This window comes from Bombina bombina, chromosome 2 (genome assembly GCF_027579735.1).
Source record: "Bombina bombina isolate aBomBom1 chromosome 2, aBomBom1.pri, whole genome shotgun sequence".
Taxonomy (NCBI): Eukaryota; Metazoa; Chordata; class Amphibia; order Anura; family Bombinatoridae; genus Bombina; species Bombina bombina.
Window position 1 is genome coordinate 717,817,349 of NC_069500.1, and position 13,313 is coordinate 717,830,661.

Here is a 13,313-nt window from a genome sequence, read left to right on the forward strand (position 1 = left end):
GCTTGCAGGGTTAATTTTAGCTTTAGTGTAGGTATCAACCTCCCACATGACACATCACACCCCCAGATCCCTCCCAAACAGCTCTCTTCCCTCCCCCACCCCACAATTGTCCCCTGCCATCTTAAGTACTGGCAGTAAGTCTGCCAGTACTAAAATAAGAGTTTTTTTGGTTTTTTTTTTTTTAAATAATAATTATGTTCTGTAGTATCCTCCCTTAGCCCCCAACCTCCCTGATCCCCCCCCCAAACAGCTCTCTAACCCCCCTCTCTCTGCCTTATTGCGCCATATTGGGTACTGGCAGCTGTCTGCCAGTGCCCAGTTTAAAATCAAATATTTTTTTTTTAGTTTTTTTTAGAAAAATACTATTTTCTGTAGTGTAGCTGCCCTCCCTCAACCCCCAACCCCCCAACCCCTGCCAGATCGCTAACCAGTTTTTAGAAGCCCACCCTCACTCCCACCGAGTACCATCATTGTTCCATAGTGTAGGGCTCCCACCCGCCCGCGCGCATGCGCGCCCGCTCCCGTGCACGCGCGCGCACCCGCTTCAGTTCACGCGCGCGCACCCGCGCGCATGCCCGCACTCGATCCCGCCCCCCTTCCCACCGATGGCCGCCCACCCGCCTCCCTTGGTAAGCTCCCACCCACCAACGAACATGGCCATCAATGGCCGATGCAGAGAGGGCCACAGGGTGGCTCTCTCTTCATCGGTGGGCTAAAAAATGTTATAGCAGGATGCCTCAATATCGAGGCATCACTGCTATAACATGAAAGCAGTTGGAAGTGATCAGGATCGCTTCCACTGCTTTCAAAGACCAACGACGTACGGGGTACGTCCTTGGTCATTAACTGCATTTTTTTGCAGGACGTACCCCATACGTCGTTGGTCGTTAAGGGGTTAAATACACGTTTACAGCTATAGCTTTCATAAGAAGCATTTTTGCTAATACATGTCTATAACAAAAATGCTTCTATTCAAAATTGAAATGCATCCATGTGGATTTCAATTTTGAATACAGGTGAACGGCCCCTCACATATGCCGCTTAAAAGCTGTGATAACTTTTACCAGAAGCATTTTTCCTCATGGAAGTACATTGCAAAAATGCTTTAGTTGACATTGCTCCTATGCAAACTTCCATTTTGACCTTTCTATTCCTTTAGTTAATGAAACAAAGTACACATTGTGAATGGCCTCCTTTACAAACCTACTGTCTGAACAGAACAAATGATCCCCGCCCCCATTGTAGAATTTATAGTTACCTTTAGATCCGTAAAAGCGGTTTGATAAAGTGGTTCCATTTTAGCCATTGAACGCATTAAGCGAATAGGTTTCCCACGGCTCTTCTTAGACTGAAGAAGTAGGTAAGTAGCAGTAGTTTGATCATAATTCCACTAAAACAACAACAAAAACAAAGAGTAGTCATATTTCACTTTATCAAACGTAAACACTACTTTGTTATGCTTCTTCTATGCAATCCATTTTTATCAATTAAAGCAAAAACAGTAATCAAAATAGTATACATGATACAGGAACACATATGGGAGTGTCAGGATAATCTAGTTCATATCAAAGAGAGAAGGAACTGGAGGTGTGTGTGTGTGTGTGTATATATAAACATCATTTTAGAATTTGTGGGTGTTGTGTTCCAATCCCTCAGTCTACTATTCAATCATTTTTTATAATAAAAATTCTGGTCTGTATTGCTTAAAGGGACAGTCAACTCTTTTTATTGTTTTAAAAAAAGATGGTTAATCCCTTTATTACCCATTCCCTAGTTTTGCACAGAAAACTGTTATATTAATACACTTTTTACCTCGGATTACCTTGTTTCTAAGCATCTTCTGACTGCCCCAGATCACATGACTATCTATTGACTTGCATTTAAGCCAATTAGTGCTGTGTTGTGAGAATCCACGTGCTTCTGCTCAATGTTTTCTTTATGGCTCACATGAACTAGCTTCCCTGATGTGAAAAGCTAATACAAAATCATGTGATCATGGGGCTGTCTTTAGGGACTTTAGAAACAGACAGAAATTTAAAGGTTATATAAAGTATGTCAATATGACCATGTTTTTTGTGCATAGCTGGGGAATATGTAGTAAAGGCCTTATCTTTTTTAAACAAAAACAATTTTTGTATTGACTGTCCCTTAAAAGTTATTGTAAATTCTAAACCAATAGCAGTGCGGGCTAGCCAACTTGGCACCAGTTGGAACGCACGGCTATAGGCTAAGAGGTGGAAACGTCACCACTCAGCAAAATAGCATTCTGCCGTGGGCTGCCTGAGCAGCTCAGTGCGGCGAACGCTTTCAACAAGTATTTTATACTTCATGAACCCTTCAAGTCCCCTTTATTTGTTCCAATTTTAAATCCTAGCGTTTTACAAACGCTGGGGATTTCCAATCACTTTAACACCCCTTCATGCCCGGGGCAAGTGTAACATCAGAACAATGTAAACACTTTCTTAAAAAATGAAATTACACGATCATTGAAGTGATCACGTGATTTCAAGGCTGGGATCGGATCATGGGGACTGCCTACGATACTAGACAGTCCAAATTCCCATTAAACAAAAGGAGGGCGCAGGACACCAAAAAAACATAATTTATGTAAGAACTTACCTGATAAATTCATTTCTTTCATATTAGCAAGAGTCCATGAGCTAGTGACGTATGGGATATACATTCCTACCAGGAGGGGCAAAGTTTCCCAAACCTCAAAATGCCTATAAATACACCCCTCACCACACCCACAAATCAGTTTAACGAATAGCCAAGAAGTGGGGTGATAAGAAAAAAGTGCGAAAGAATAAAAAATAAGGAATTGGAATAATTGTGCTTTATACAAAAAAATTATAACCACCACAAAAAAGGGTGGGCCTCATGGACTCTTGCTAATATGAAAGAAATGAATTTATCAGGTAAGTTCTTACATAAATTATGTTTTCTTTCATGTAATTAGCAAGAGTCCATGAGCTAGTGACGTATGGGATAATGACTACCCAAGATGTGGATCTTTCCACGCAAGAGTCACTAGAGAGGGAGGGATAAAGACAGCCAATTCCTGCTGAAAATAATCCACACCCAAAATAAAGTTTAAATGAAAACATAAGCAGAAGATTCAAACTGAAACAGCTGCCTGAAGTACTTTTCTACCAAAAACTGCTTCAGAAGAAGAAAACACATCAAAATGGTAGAATTTAGTAAAAGTATGCAAAGAAGACCAAGTTGCTGCTTTGCAAATCTGATCAACCGAAGCTTCATTCCTAAACGCCCAGGAAGTAGAAACTGACCTAGTAGAATGAGCTGTAATCCTCTGAGGCGGAGTTTTACCCGACTCAACATAGGCATGATGAATTAAAGATTTCAACCAAGATGCCAAAGAAATGGCAGAAGCTTTCTGGCCTTTTCTAGAACTGGAAAAAATGACAAATAGACTAGAAGTCTTTCGGAAAGTCTTAGTAGCTTCAACATAATATTTCAAAGCTCTAACAACATCCAAAGAATGCAATGATTTCTCCTTAGAAATCTTAGGATTAGGGCATAATGAAGGAACTACAATTTCTCTACTAATGTTGTTGGAATTCACAACCTTAGGTAAAATTCAAAAGAAGTTCGCAACACTGCCTTATCCTGATGAAAAATCAGAAAAGGAGACTCACAAGAAAGAGCAGACAATTCAGAGACTCTTCTGGCAGAAGAGATGGCCAAAAGGAACAAAACTTTCCAAGAAAGTAGTTTAATGTCCAATGAATGCATAAGTTCAAACGGAGGAGCTTGAAGAGCCCCCAGAACCAAATTCAAACTCCAAGGAGGAGAAATTGACTTAATGACAGGTTTAATACGAACCAAGGCTTGTACAAAACAATGAATATCAGGAAGATTAGCAATCTTTCTGTGAAAAAGAACAGAAAGAGCAGAGATTTGACCTTTCAAGGAACTTGCGGACAAACCTTTATCTAAACCATCCTGAAAAAAACTGTAAAATTCTCGGAATTCTAAAAGAATGCCAGGAAAAATGATGAGAAAGACACCAAGAAATATAAGTCTTCCAGCCTGTAACATAGTATTAATCACAGAGTCAGAGAAACCTCTTTGACCAAGAATCAAGCGTTCAATCTCCATACCTTTAAATTTAAGGATTTGAGATCCTGATGGAAAAAAGGACCTTGCGACAGAAGGTCTGGTCTTAACGGAAGAGTCCACGGTTGGCAAGAGGCCATCCGGACAAGATCCGCATACCAAAACCTGTGAGGCCATGCTGGAGCTACCAGCAGAACAAACGAGCATTCCTTCAGAATCTAGGAGATTACTCTTGGAAGAAGAACTAGAGGCGGAAAGATATAGGCAGGATGATACTGCATCCACTGCCTCCGCCTGAGGATCCCGGGATCTGGACAGATACCTGGGAAGTTTCTTGTTTAGATGAGAAGCCATCAGATCTATTTCTGGAAGTTCCCACATTTGAACAATCTGAAGAAATACCTCTGGGCGAAGAGACCATTCGCCCGGATACAACGTTTGGCGACTGAGATAATCCGCTTCCCAATTGTCTATTCCTGGAATATGAACCGCAGAGATTAGACAGAAGCTGGATTCCGCCCAAACCAGAATTCGAGATACTTCTTTCATAGCCAGAGGACTGTGAGTCCCTCCTTGATGATTGATGTATGCCACAGTTGTGACATTGTCTGTCTGAAAACAAATGAACGATTCTCTCTTCAGAAGAGGCCAAGACTGAAGAGCTCTGAAAATTGCACGGAGTTCTAAAATATTGATCGGTAATCTCACCTCCTGAGATTCCCAAACCCCTTGTGCTGTCAGAGACCCCCACACAGCTCCCCAAAGTGTAAGACTTGCATCTGTTGAAATTACAGTCCAGGTCGGAAGAACAAAAGAAGCCCCCTGAACTAAACGATGGTGAACTGTCCACCACGTCAGAGTGTCGTACAATCGGTTTTAAAGATATTAATTGAGATATCTTTGTGTAATCCCTGCACCACTGGTTCAGCATACAGAGCTGAAGAGGCCGCATGCGAAAACGAGCAAAGGGGATCGCGTCCGATGCCGCAGTCATAAGACCTAGAATTTCCATGCATAAGGCTACCGAAGGGAAAGATTGTGACTGAAGGTTTCGACAAGCTGATATCAACTTTAGATGTCTCATGTCTATCAAAGATAGAGTCATGGATACTGAGTATCTGAAAACCTAAAAAGGTTACCTAAGTCTGAGGAATCAATGAACTTTTTGGTAAATTGATCCTCCAACCATGATGTTGAAGAAACAACACTAGTCGATTCGAATGAGATTCTGCTAAATATGAAGACTGAGCAAGTACCAAGATATCGTCCAAAAAAGGAATACCACAATACCCTGTTCTCTGATTACAGACAGAAGGGCACCGAGAACCTTCGTAAAAAATTCTTGGAGCTGTAGCTAGGCCAAACGGCAGAGCCACAAACTGGTAATGCTTATCTAGGAAAGAGAATCTCAGAACTGATAGTGATCTGGATGAATCGGAATATGCAGATATGCATCCTGTAAAACTATAGTAGACATATAATGCCCTTGTTGAACAAAAGGCAGGATAGTCCTTACAGTTACCATTGTGAATATTGGTATCCTTACATAACGATTCAATATTTTTAGATCCATAACTGGTCTGAAGGAATTTTCCTTCTTTGGTACAATGAAGAGATTTGAATAAAAACCCCAGTCCCTGTTCCAGAACTGGAACTGGCAAAATTACTCCAGTCAACTCTAGATCTGAAACACATTTCAGAAATGCTTGAGCCTTCGCTGGGTTTACTGGGACACGGGAAAGAAAAAATCTCTTTGCAGGAGGCCTTATCTTGAAGCCAATTCTGTACCCTTCTGAAACAATGTTCTGAATCCAAAGATTGTGAAAGGAATTGATCCAAATTTCTTAGAAAAAATGTAATCTGCCCCCTACCAGCTGGGCTGGAATGAGGGCCGCACCTTCATGTGGACTTAGGAGCTGACTTTGATTTTCTAAAGGGCTTGGATTTATTCCAGACTGGAGATGGTTTCCAAACTGATACCGCTCCTGAGGATGAAGGATCAGGTTTTTGTTCCTTGTTGTGACAAAAGGAATGAAAAACATAATTTATGCTTACCTGATAAATTCCTTTCTTCTGTTGTGTGATCAGTCCACGGGTCATCATTACTTCTGGGATATAACTCCTCCCCAACAGGAAATGCAAGAGGATTCACCCAGCAGAGCTGCATATAGCTCCTCCCCTCTACGTCACTCCCAGTCATTCGACCAAGGACCAACGAGAAAGGAGAAACCAAGGGTGAAGTGGTGACTGTAGTATAATTTAAAAAATATTTACCTGCCTTAAAAAACAGGGCGGGCCGTGGACTGATCACACAACAGAAGAAAGGAATTTATCAGGTAAGCATAAATTATGTTTTCTTCTGTTATGTGTGATCAGTCCACGGGTCATCATTACTTCTGGGATACCAATACCAAAGCAAAAGTACACGGATGACGGGAGGGCTAGGCAGGCTCATTATACAGAAGGAACCACTGCCTGAAGAACCTTTCTCCCAAAAATAGCCTCCGAAGAAGCAAAAGTGTCAAATTTGTAAAATTTTGAAAAAGTATGGAGCGAAGACCAAGATGCAGCCTTGCAAATCTGTTCAACAGAGGCCTCATTCTTAAAGGCCCAAGTGGAAGCCACAGCTCTAGTAGAATGAGCTGTAATTCTTTCAGGAGGCTGCTGTCCAGCAGTCTCATAGGCTAAACGAATTATGCTACGAAGCCAGAAGGAAAGAGAGGTAGCCGAAGCCTTTTGACCTCTCCTCTGACCAGAGTACACGACAAACAGGGAAGACGTTTGTCGAAATTCCTTAGTTGCCTGCAAATAGAACTTGAGGGCACGAACTACATCCAGATTGTGCAGAAGACGTTCCTTCTTTGAAGAAGGATTCGGGCACAAAGAAGGAACAACGATCTCTTGATTGATGTTCCTGTTAGTGACTACCTTAGGTAAGAACCCAGGTTTTGTACGCAGAACTACCTTATCTGAATGAAAAATCAAATAAGGAGAATCACAATGTAGGGCTGATAACTCAGAGACTCTCCGAGCCGAAGAAATAGCCGTTAAAAATAGAACTTTCCAAGATAACAACTTTATATCAATGGAATGAAGGGGTTCAAACGGAACTCCTTGTAAAACGTTAAGAACCAGGTTTAAACTCCATGGCGGAGCAACAGTTTTAAACACAGGCTTGATCCTAGCTAAAGCTTGACAAAAAGCCTGGACGTCTGGAATTTCTGACAGACGCTTGTGCAACAAAATGGACAGAGCTGAGATCTGTCCCTTTAATGAACTAGCCGATAAACCCTTTTCTAAACCTTCTTGTAGAAAGGACAATATCCTAGGAATCCTAACCTTACTCCAAGAGTAACCTTTGGATTCGCACCAGGATAGGTATTTACGCCATATCTTATGGTAAATCATTCTGGTAACAGGCTTCCTAGCCTGTATCAGGGTATCAATAACCGACTCAGAAAAACCACGTTTTGATAAAATCAAACGTTCAATTTCCAAGCAGTCAGCTTCAGAGAAGTTAGATTTTGATGTTTGAATGGACCCTGAATCAGAAGGTCCTGTTTTAGAGGTAGAGACCAAGGTGGACAGGATGACATGTCCACTAGATCTGCATACCAAGTCCTGCGTGGCCATGCAGGCGCTATTAGAATCACTGATGCTCTCTCCTGTTTGATTCTGGCAATCAATCGAGGAAGCATCGGGAAGGGTGGAAACACATAAGCCATCCCGAAGGTCCAAGGTGCTGTCAAAGCATCTATCAGAACCGCTCCCGGATCCCTGGATCTGGACCCGTAGCGAGGAAGTTTGGCGTTCTGACGAGACGCCATGAGATCTATCTCTGGTTTGCCCCAACGTCGAAGTATTTGGGCAAAGACCTCCGGATGAAGTTCCCACTCCCCCGGATGAAAAGTCTGACGACTCAAGAAATCCGCCTCCCAGTTCTCCACTCCCGGGATGTGGATTGCTGACAGGTGGCAAGAGTGAGACTCTGCCCAGCGAATTATCTTTGATACTTCCATCATTGCTAGGGAGCTCCTTGTCCCTCCCTGATGGTTGATGTAAGCTACAGTCGTGATGTTGTCCGACTGAAACCTGATGAACCCCCGAGTTGTCAACTGGGGCCAAGCCAGGAGGGCATTGAGAACTGCTCTCAATTCCAGAATGTTTATTGGCAGGAGGCTCTCCTCCTGATTCCATAAACCCTGAGCCTTCAGAGAATTCCAGACAGCGCCCCAACCTAGTAGGCTGGCGTCTGTTGTTACAATTGTCCAGTCTGGCCTGCTGAATGGCATCCCCCTGGATAGATGTGGCCGATAAAGCCACCATAGAAGAGAATTTCTGGTCTCTTGATCCAGATTCAGAGTAGGGGACAAATCTGAGTAATCCCCATTCCACTGTCTTAGCATGCACAATTGCAGAGGTCTGAGATGTAGGCGAGCAAAAGGTACTATGTCCATTGCCGCTACCATTAAGCCGATCACCTCCATGCATTGAGCTACTGACGGGTGTTGAATGGAATGAAGGACACGGCATACATTTTGAAGCTTTGTTAACCTGTCTTCTGTCAGGTGAATCTTCATTTCTACAGAATCTATCAGAGTCCCCAAGAAGGGAACTCTTGTGAGTGGAAAGAGAGAACTCTTCTTTTCGTTCACCTTCCATCCATGCGACCTTAGAAATGCCAGTACTAACTCTGTATGAGACTTGGCAGTTTGAAAGCTTGGAGCTTGTATCAGAATGTCGTCCAGGTATGGAGCTACCGAAATTCCTCGCGGTCTTAGGACCGCTAGAAGAGTACCCAGAACCTTTGTGAAGATTCTTGGAGCCGTAGCCAATCCGAATGGAAGAGCTACAAATTGGTAATGCCTGTCTAGAAAGGCAAACCTTAGATACCGGTAATGATCCTTGTGAATCGGTATGTGAAGGTAAGCATCCTTTAAATCCACTGTGGTCATGTACTGACCTTTTTGGATCATGGGTAAAATTGTCCGAATAGTTTCCATTTTGAACGATGGAACTCTTAGGAATTTGTTTAGGATCTTTAAATCCAAGATTGGCCTGAAAGTTCCCTCTTTTTTGGGAACTACAAACAGATTTGAGTAAAAACCTTGTCCTTGTTCCGACCGCGGAACCGGATGGATCACTCCCATTAATAAAAGATCTTGTACGCAGCGTAGAAACGCCTCTTTCTTTATTTGGTTTGTTGACAACCTTGACAGATGAAATCTCCCTCTTGGGGGAGAGAATTTGAAGTCCAGAAGGTATCCCTGAGATATGATCTCTAGCGCCCAGGGATCCTGAACATCTCTTGCCCAAGCCTGGGCGAAGAGAGAAAGTCTGCCCCCCACCAGATCCGGTCCCGGATCGGGGGCCCTCGATTCATGCTGTCTTAGGGGCAGCAGCAGGTTTCCTGGCCTGCTTGCCCTTGTTCCAGGACTGATTAGGTCTCCAGCCTTGTCTGTAACGAGCAACAGCTCCTTCCTGTTTTGGTGCAGAGGAAGTTGATGCTGCTCCTGCTTTGAAATTACGAAAGGAACGAAAATTAGACTGTCTAGTCTTAGCTTTGGCTTTGTCCTGAGGCAGGGCATGGCCTTTACCTCCTGTAATGTCAGCGATAATCTCCTTCAACCCGGGCCCGAATAAGGTCTGCCCCTTGAAAGGTATATTAAGCAATTTAGATTTAGAAGTAACATCAGCTGACCAGGATTTTAGCCACAGTGCTCTGCGTGCCTGAATGGCGAATCCTGAATTCTTAGCCGTAAGTTTGGTTAAATGTACTACGGCTTCCGAAATGAAAGAATTAGCTAGTTTAAGGACTCTAAACCTGTCCGTAATCTCGTCCAGCGTAGCTGAACTAATGTTCTCTTCCAGAGATTCAATCCAGAATGCTGCAGCAGCCGTGACCGGCGCGATGCATGCAAGGGGTTGCAATATAAAACCTTGTTGAACAAACATTTTCTTAAGGTAACCCTCTAGTTTTTTATCCATTGGATCTGAAAAAGCACAGCTATCCTCAACCGGGATAGTGGTACGCTTAGCTAAGGTAGAAACTGCTCCCTCCACCTTAGGGACCGTTTGCCATAAGTCCCGTGTGGTGGCGTCTATTGGAAACATTTTTCTAAATATTGGAGGGGGTGAGAACGGCACACCGGGTCTATCCCACTCCTTAGTAACAATTTCAGTAAGTCTCTTAGGTATAGGAAAAACATCAGTACTCGCCGGTACCGCAAAATATTTATCCAACCTACACATTTTCTCTGGTATTGCAACTGTGTTACAATCATTCAGAGCCGCTAAAACCTCCCCTAGTAATACACGGAGGTTCTCCAATTTAAATTTAAAATTTGAAATATCTGAATCCAATCTGTTTGGATCAGAACCGTCACCCACAGAATGAAGCTCTCCGTCCTCATGCTCTGCAAGCTGTGACGCAGTATCAGACATGGCCCTAGTATTATCAGCACACTCTGTTCTCACCCCAGAGTGATCACGCTTGCCTCTTAGTTCTGGTAATTTAGCCAAAACTTCAGTCATAACAGTAGCCATATCTTGTAATGTTATCTGTAATGGCCGCCCAGATGTACTGGGCGCCACAATATCACGCACCTCCCGAGCGGGAGATGCAGGTACTGACACGTGAGACGAGTTAGTCGGCATAACTCTCCCCTCGCTGTTAGGTGAAATTTGTTCAATTTGTACAGATTGGCTTTTATTTAAAGTAGCATCAATACAGTTAGTACATAAATTTCTATTGGGCTCCACCTTGGCATTGGAACAAATGACACAGGTATCTTCCTCTGAATCAGACATGTTCAACACACTAGCAAATAAACTTGCAACTTGGCTACAATTTTATTTAATAAAAACGTACTGTGCCTCAAAGAAACACTAAACGATTAATGACAGTTGAAATAATAAACTGAAAAACAGTTATAGCATCAATCCTTGTAAACAACACAACTTTAGCAAAGGTTTCCCATTAGCAAAGCAAAATTAATTAAATCTGAAGCAGAAAAAAAAAAAAAAAAAAAAAAATTACAGAGTAACGTTTTTTATCACAGTCCATATATAATTCTCACAGCTCTGCTGAGAGAATCTACCTCCCTCAAAAGAAGTTTTGAAGACCCCTGAGTTCTGTAGAGATGAACCAGATCATGCAGGAAATACAATGAGCAACTGACTGGAAATTTTGATGCGTAGCAAAGAGCGCCAAAAACGGCCCCTCCCCCTCACACACAGCAGTGAGGGAGAAACGAAACTGTCATAATTAGAATAAGCAACTGCCAAGTGGAAAAATAGCCCAAACATTTATTCACTCAGTACCTCACTAAATGTAAACGATTCTACATTCCAGCAAAAACGTTTAACATAATCAATACATATAAAAAAATTCTTATGTACTTTTTACAGAGTAATTCCAGTGAAGTACCATTCCCAGAATACTGAAGTGCAAAGTATACATACATGACATTATATCGGTATGGCAGGATTTTCTCATCAATTCCATTGTCAGAAAATAAAAACTGCTACATACCTCTATGCAGATTCATCTGCCCGCTGTCCCCTGATCTGAAGTTTTTACCTCTCCTCAGATGGCCGAGAACAGCAATATGATCTTAACTACTCCGGCTAAAATCATAGTAAAACTCTGGTAGATTCTTCTTCAAACTCTGCCAGAGAGGCAATAACACACTCCGGTGTCATTGTAAAATAACAAACTTTTGATTGAAGTCATAAAAACTAAGAATAATCACCATAGTCCTCTTACACATCCTATCTAGTCGTTGGGTGCAAGAGAATGACTGGGAGTGACGTAGAGGGGAGGAGCTATATGCAGCTCTGCTGGGTGAATCCTCTTGCATTTCCTGTTGGGGAGGAGTTATATCCCAGAAGTAATGATGACCCGTGGACTGATCACACATAACAGAAGAAACGATCATTACCCTGGAAAGAAAGGGAAAGCAGAGTAGACTTAGAAGACATAACAGCATTCCAAGTCTTAAGCCATAAAGCTCTTCTAGCTAAAATAGCTAGAGACATATACCTGACATCAACTCTAATGATATCAAAGATGGCATTACAAATAAAATTATTAGCATGTTGAAGAAGATTAATAATGCTATGAGAATTATGATCTGATACTTGTTGCCCTAAAGCTTCTAACCAAAAGATGAAGCTGCAGCAACATCCGCTAAAGATATAGCAGATCTAAGAAGATTACCTGAACACAAGTAAGCTTTTCTTAGAAAGGATTCAATTTTCCTATCTAAAGGATCCTTAAGGAAGTACCATCTGCCGTAGGAATAGTACGCTTAACAAGAGTAGACAGCCCCATCAATTTTAGGGATTTTGTCCCAAAACTCTAATCTGTCAGATTGCACAGGATATAATTGCTTAAAACGTTTAGAAGGAGTAAATGAATTACCCAAATTATTCCATTCCCTGGAAATTACTTCAGAAATAGCACTAGGGACAGGAAAAACTTCTGGAATAACTACAGGAGATTTAAAAACCTTATCTAAAGATTTAAATTTAGTATCAAGAGGACCAGAATCCTCAATTTCTAATGCAATTAGGACTTCTTTAAGTAAAGAACGAATAAATTTCATTTTAAATAAATAACAGAATTTATGTTTACCTGATAAATTACTTTCTCCAACGGTGTGTCCGGTCCACGGCGTCATCCTTACTTGTGGGATATTCTCTTCCCCAACAGGAAATGGCAAAGAGCCCAGCAAAGCTGGTCACATGATCCCTCCTAGGCTCCGCCTACCCCAGTCATTCGACCGACGTTAAGGAGGAATATTTGCATAGGAGAAACCATATGGTACCGTGGTGACTGTAGTTAAAGAAAATAAATTATCAGACCTGATTAAAAAAACCAGGGCGGGCCGTGGACCGGACACACCGTTGGAGAAAGTAATTTATCAGGTAAACATAAATTCTGTTTTCTCCAACATAGGTGTGTCCGGTCCACGGCGTCATCCTTACTTGTGGGAACCAATACCAAAGCTTTAGGACACGGATGAAGGGAGGGAGCAAATCAGGTCACCTAAATGGAAGGCACCACGGCTTGCAAAACCTTTCTCCCAAAAATAGCCTCAGAAGAAGCAAAAGTATCAAACTTGTAAAATTTGGTAAAAGTGTGCAGTGAAGACCAAGTCGCTGCCCTACATATCTGATCAACAGAAGCCTCGTTCTTGAAGGCCCATGTGGAAGCCACAGCCCTAGTG

The 13,313-nt window shown here is 42.2% G+C and overlaps 1 protein-coding gene across 1 annotated transcript in view; it reads right to left on the reverse strand.

Annotated features, from left to right (window-relative positions):
- Positions 1–13,313, reverse strand: part of MELK (maternal embryonic leucine zipper kinase) — a 267,107-nt gene that overhangs the window by 175,881 nt on the left and 77,913 nt on the right. Inside the window, exon 12 of the mRNA XM_053700016.1 lies at positions 1,259–1,390. Within this exon, the coding sequence (XP_053555991.1) occupies positions 1,259–1,390 (132 nt within the window). The remainder of the gene's footprint in view (positions 1–1,258; positions 1,391–13,313) is intronic.